The sequence below is a fragment of the Dermacentor variabilis genome, chromosome 1 (assembly GCF_050947875.1).
Source record: "Dermacentor variabilis isolate Ectoservices chromosome 1, ASM5094787v1, whole genome shotgun sequence".
NCBI lineage: Eukaryota > Metazoa > Arthropoda > Arachnida > Ixodida > Ixodidae > Dermacentor > Dermacentor variabilis.
Window position 1 is genome coordinate 208158411 of NC_134568.1, and position 5870 is coordinate 208164280.

General features: G+C 47.6%; 1 protein-coding gene across 1 annotated transcript; it reads left to right on the forward strand.

The window, feature by feature from the left end:
* Nucleotides 1-867: 867 nt before the first annotated feature.
* LOC142591732 (uncharacterized) lies at nucleotides 868-5171 on the forward strand. The gene is made up of 3 exons (XM_075703952.1): nucleotides 868-1068; nucleotides 3027-3213; nucleotides 4990-5171. The coding sequence occupies exons 1-3, from the start codon at nucleotides 907-909 to the stop codon at nucleotides 5052-5054; spliced, it is 414 nt and encodes a 137-aa protein (XP_075560067.1). The 5' UTR covers nucleotides 868-906; the 3' UTR covers nucleotides 5055-5171.
* Nucleotides 5172-5870: the final 699 nt, after the last annotated feature.

The following is a 5870-nucleotide window of genomic DNA, read 5'->3' on the forward strand; positions in this document are numbered from 1 at the left end:
ATTCCTTTCTATAAAAAAAAGAAGATAAATAAATAGAGAAACCGAAAAAGAAAGTATGCATTACAATAGGTTTCGATGGCGTTTATTTGGTATTCGCGTGAGTAGCGACCGCGGCATGTTTGAATGCGTATGTAAGCGCATATGTGGTACGCTGCCTTGACATCCACGGATGATATCGCATTATGAAAACGCCGAGGTGCATAAATGTTCGATATTAGATTTTATTAGCGCAATGACAAAGATAGCCGTTTCCACGAGGCGACTCTCTGTTGCGGATAACGCGTCTACGAGCTGCTTTCGAGTGGTGGTGTTTTTTCTTTTTGGCGCTGGCCCACATTTGCTCGCCAATGCCAAGCCCCCGACCTTTCTCCTTTATCGGTGTTGCCCAGACAGCTGCACAGCACGCTTTGCCGGTGTCCGCGCCGAAGGGAACGATACGGCTGGCACTTATTGCTCCCCTCGTGCTTCTCGCATACCCGCTGTTTCCCGAAAGGCGCGCTCTTCATCGTGGTGTTTGCTCGATTGAACGCAATAGATTAGATTCATTTCACTGCCATTACACTGATTATCATATCAGCCAGGTGTCTGTCCTGGAGCCGACGACAACGCTCGGGCCACGAGCATCCTCCGCCGCTCTCCCAACTCTGTTGTCGTGATTTGTCGCGAAGCTCTCGGGAGACGTGCAAAGAGCGATAAGTGGAAGAGAACGGCTGGTAAACATAGCTAGCGGCGAAATGAGATTACGTGTTTCCACGATCGGAAGGGCAACACTTCATGCCGAAGCGATAACGGGCACTCCTGCAGTGAATTGGTTTGGGGCAGGAAGCGCCCGTGCACAAACAACGTTGGCTGACGCTATTACGGGGTCGCGACCCAGAGCCGCGTCGGTACAAATAAGACCGGCCGATGCTGGCACGCTACCTTCACTCTCGTTCTTCCTCCCTGCGCAACACCGACACGCGTTCCACGATGAGGCCGCTCGTTGTGCTCTCGCTCTGCTTGCTGGCGCTGGTCGGCTTCTCTCGGGCCGGAGACGTGCAGCAGGTCGCCACGGGACCCCGACGCACCGTGAGCATCCCCGGTCACTTTAGGCGGCAACCGCATACAACGTATTTCCAACGCATATTCAAAAGTGTGGCACGTTTCGGAGCTGGCGCAGCGCATGCGCCGGCGCTATAGCGACGCCGCGCCGAAAGTGCGTCGGAAATAAGTTCCGTGTGGTTTGCTTCGACGACGTGCGTAGCGCGCTTTTCAGTCGTATTTCCTGCGCGTCGATTTCACGCGGTGCATCACTGTATTAGGGTGAAGGCTACCTACAAAGCAACTGCAGGGCCGCTTTAACTCTTGAGGAAAGACGCACTTACAAACGACAAAATATGCTACTTGAACGCGAGTGAATAAAGGAACGCTTAAAGCTATGGGAGAGGAAAAGCAAAACTGCAAAAGTGCCATTTGCGGCGACACTGAATAATATGCTTTGGCATATTGCGGAAGGACTCGCGAAGAGAATCACGGTATTGGAACGCCGTTGAAAGTGAGAGCGCGTTGCAAAGGCGTTTGGTCGGCATTCACGAATGCACATTCCCTAAATTGACAAGTGCGAGCCGTATCCTAAAGCGGGTACTCAGTGTTTACTAATTGCAACCACTTTCGTACAACTCTGCGATGGGCTTCGGTTCGCATATAGTGTTTAATATAAGTGTAACATGATTTGTACGGGCTTTGAATTTTTTGCTCTCGTTCGCCGCTTTGCTTTGACGTCGGTTTATGCCCCTCGTTGTTTTACTATCAAGCACCACGTTGTCTTTTCACCATCTCTTGTCAAATGATTCTTGCTACTATTGACTGAAAGCCGGGTAAGGAAATTTCCACTTTTCGCAATGGTTGCGAACCCGGAAACTGATGTTTATAATGTCCAACTTTTGTGTCAACGGCGTCGAGCATCGTTCTTGATAATGTAGCAATGCAACGTAACAGTTATCATTGTGAATTTTATACTTCAGTACGTAACCACGCATTTTAGTGAAGAGATAGCGCGTTTTTCAGTGGTTACACGAATGGTACAATATTTGCTTCAGGTGGATATTTAAAAAAGTGTGATCGACCGCTAAATATGGTAAATGAAGTTTGTGGACATTAAGCTTTTTTTGTTGTTGTTGAGCCATAAGAACCGTGCTAACGATTAAGTTCCAAGGAGTCAGCGCGCCTGACTTCCTGGAACATCGACTGCGCACATTCGTTATCACATTTAGGATTGTCCGCAGCCTGTTTCATAACCGCTTCGCTTCGTCTTCTGTGTTGGTTTTCTATTAACTGCTTCTAAGGGCTAAAAACTTACGTGAACTGTTTAGGTTTTCAGGGCTCGGCAGCCGCCGCCTTTGATTTACTGACTATTTTTAAACACCGAATCCGCACCTGGAGCCGCATTTCGTAAGGATTCCTTTCCTCCAATTCTATTGATTCATCCCTTACCGCTGAATGGCTGATCCTGGCAATAGCGAGGGCACGGCTACGCGCGAAACAATGGAAGGGTGGCAAGAAGGGAAAAATAATTAAGAAAAGATCTTTAGGAATACGAACTCCTGCTTTATGAAGAACATCATGGAATCCTGAGGATTAATTCTGACCAGTTATCTTTGTTTAATTTGTTTAATGCGCGGCAAAATCTCACAAAAACCGACGTTTTCTCAGTCCTGTCCCATCGGATTGCCGCTTCCACGCTCGTGAAAGCGGACCTGCGACCTCGTGCCCAGCTGGAGGAACGTACTCCACAGCCGGTCGTCCACCACGGCGCTTAGTAGGGCGGGTTCCTCTCTCCGAATTACTTTACGTTCTTATCATCCACCGTTTATGGTCGGATGATCCCGTTGATAACGGGGGCGGAGGGCAGCTCGGTACATGCTGAAGCAGCGCGAAAACGAACAGCCATCGGAATAGAATCGTTCCGTTATCCCGGCCCGTGTGGCCGTTTAGGCGGGCTAGGCGTCACCTGTCGCATCACATCGCGCTGGACGCTGTGCGTGCAGGGTCTGCAAGACGGCGCCAACTGCCAGAACAACGACCAGTGCCTGTCCCGATGCTGCCTCAAGGTGTTCCACGGTGACGGCGCGGGCAGCCCCGGTGAATGCCGCCCGTCTGCGGGTCCCGGAGAACGCTGCAGCTACGAGCAGGTCAAAGGAGGCGCCAACGTCAACTACTGCCCCTGCCGCGTCGGTGAGCGCCGGCCGCCTTGAATCCGGGGACCGCTAAGGCTGCTCCGCAACCTGACGCGTGAATGATTCTAGCCATGCTCTTCAAAATTTTACAGATGTGGGCGTTTCTAGAGCTTTGTAACTGTGCAAAATAATTATTTCCCTGTGGCAATTATTGCAAGTTCGAGAAGTCTCTCGCCGTCACGTACGTCACGAGGGCACCTTAGCATTAGAACGGTAAGCATAGCCTACGTATGACGTGTGAGGCTGCGCGGAAAGCGCAACGCTAACGCATGTGCAAGGCGCGTTTCCTCGCGAATCTTGTACTAAAGCTGTCTAAGCCAAATTATTTCTGTATTTATCGAGCATGTTGTCCTGGAAATGGGCAAGTAGCGAAGAGAGTTGAGCTCTGGCTTCGGTAGGAACGGCCTCTTGAATCGGGAGCCGTATACAAAAGCTTTTCGTTCGTAAGAGATGTTTGCCATTAGCCGGCCGCCTTCGCTAATCATATGTCCAGCTTCACGATTAGCTAGAATTTACTCGTACGAACGATTATAGCTTACGAGCGTTTTGTAAATACGGACCTAGGGTCCAAAATCACGGAACTTATTTTTCGTAACTGAAATTAGGGATGCAGCTTTCTTGGCTTTCGACTCGTCATCACCTCGTTCGCAGCCACATTAGCCAATGCAGTAGCAGCGGCAATTTGTGAACTGCTTTGACATAAGGGAAGCTTGCTTATCGGGGGTCGAATTTACAAAGGTTTCCGCTTTGAAGTGCGCTTTGCTATTGGTCATCATCAGAATTGACTGGAGTTTACGCAATTCTGGTATAAGAGCTTTTTGCGCGACTGCTGATCCGGCGGGCACGCGGAGTGGCGCGAGCCAATGGGGCCCTGAACTAAGGGCTCCACCCTGCGAGGAAGTCGCCCAATCTCATGACAAATAAATGTTTCCTGTCTCTCTTTTTGTGAATACGAGCCCAGGCGTTGTTATTGACGTGGTTTATTAACTGCGACAGTATGAGACGTTTGGCTACTGAAGAGCCCGCTCTTCCAAAATTGTAGCTAAACACACACGCATATAGAAATACCTTACAATAGAGCGCACTATAAATTGAAGAAAAAAATGCTTCTCTTCCGTAACAATCGTGTTGTCTTCTCATTCTGTCGTTAGCGCTGTTTGCGATTTGCCAGCACCTCTACAATCGTGTTCGCGATCACAACAGATCGGCGTCAGTTTTTATTAGAAGCCATTTGTGTGGAAGAGGTTCGTATAAGGACGAATGCCGGTGGACAGCAATAGCGAACGGTATGATGACGAAGGCGCCGGCCAATAACAAATAGTGAATACTAGCGAAAATCTTCGTGAATCCGATATCTTGTCCTTTGAGCCCGGTTCTTTCACTCTCTTCTGAAGCTGGCAGTTGCCTGGCATACCCTACCAACACCGACAGGCTGCGTGTTTCTTGCTTCCGAAGTCTCACTTAGTGTAAGGTTAAGCATGTTGGTTTAGAAAATGCAGAGGGTTTAGATGAACAATCTTCTCTGTGCGCAGGCGTAACATATACGCAACGATTAAATTGAAGTTATTGGATCCTCTAGTGTGCGTGTGTGTGTCGAACACTACTTGGGAAAAGACTGTGGGAGCTAACTTTCACAGGATAAAGGAGACATCCGCGTGCGGAATGCGAATCTTTCGAGCACTATTTGTGCATTTTGAATTTTCACTGCGTGCTCGAAGCATAGCTGTGAAACAGCTTGTAAGGGACTTCTGTTTTGTTTGTTTCTTATGGGCAGGTATTTGCGGGGACGACGACATCTGCCCCAGCGAGGACACCAGCGCCGAGGGCGATCACCACTGACAGGATGCGGAATGAAACATAGACGTCCGCATCTCTAGCCGAATCTTCTTGTTTTTATATAGACATTGACGAAGTCGCCATTAAAGCGTAATAATAAAATGAACCTCTACAATCGCATCGCTAACTCTTTATAAATCCACACATTCATTCACTCACTTCGCCGCAGCGAGTATGGTGCTTATATTCAGAGAATGTTTCCTAAGTTTAAAGAATCATGGATTCATATATTCGTATGTTCAGGCTATCATATGCAGGAAATTATTTTTTTAAATTTAAAAATACCTTGCAGGCCTCAAAGTGAGGCATTGAGTAAGGGGGGCAGTACATAGAAAATACATAAAATACAAGACATCTATAAACCGTATCAGTTTACAAACTACAACCGCAAGTGCAACCGAGATGAAAAAGAATTGTTTAGTTCACGATTCACTAAGGAAAAGAAGAAAATATAACATAATAACAAGGAATAAATCACACAGATTGTTTTCAGTGAAGTCGTGTAATTAACAAGACCGAGTGTTAAACAGTATTAATGATTAAAAATGACAGAAAAGTTACTGACGCGACATTCCAACGGAACGGTAAACATAGCGACATAACGGTAATAATGCGACAATAAGCTGTAAAAGATAGTGCAAGTACAAGAAAACATTGTGCGACAAACGTAAAACTTCACATTTCTTTAGTCATGTATTCAGTCAAGGCATCACGGAATGAATCGTAGTTGGACTGGCATGCAATGTTGTCCGGGAGCGAATTCCATATTCTGATAGCACGAGGAAGAGCAGAGTAATGGAACGCTTTTGTAGAACCGTA

Excerpts from the sequence above, each read along its gene's own strand:
- LOC142591732 (XM_075703952.1), top strand. The coding sequence starts at position 907 with ATGCTGGCACGCTACCTTCACTCTCGTTCTTCCTCCCTGCGCAACACC. Across the intron at positions 1,069-3,026 it reads CCACGGGACCCCGACGCACC|GGTCTGCAAGACGGCGCCAA; the intron begins GTGAGCATCCCC and ends CTGTGCGTGCAG. Across the intron at positions 3,214-4,989 it reads CTACTGCCCCTGCCGCGTCG|GTATTTGCGGGGACGACGAC; the intron begins GTGAGCGCCGGC and ends TCTTATGGGCAG.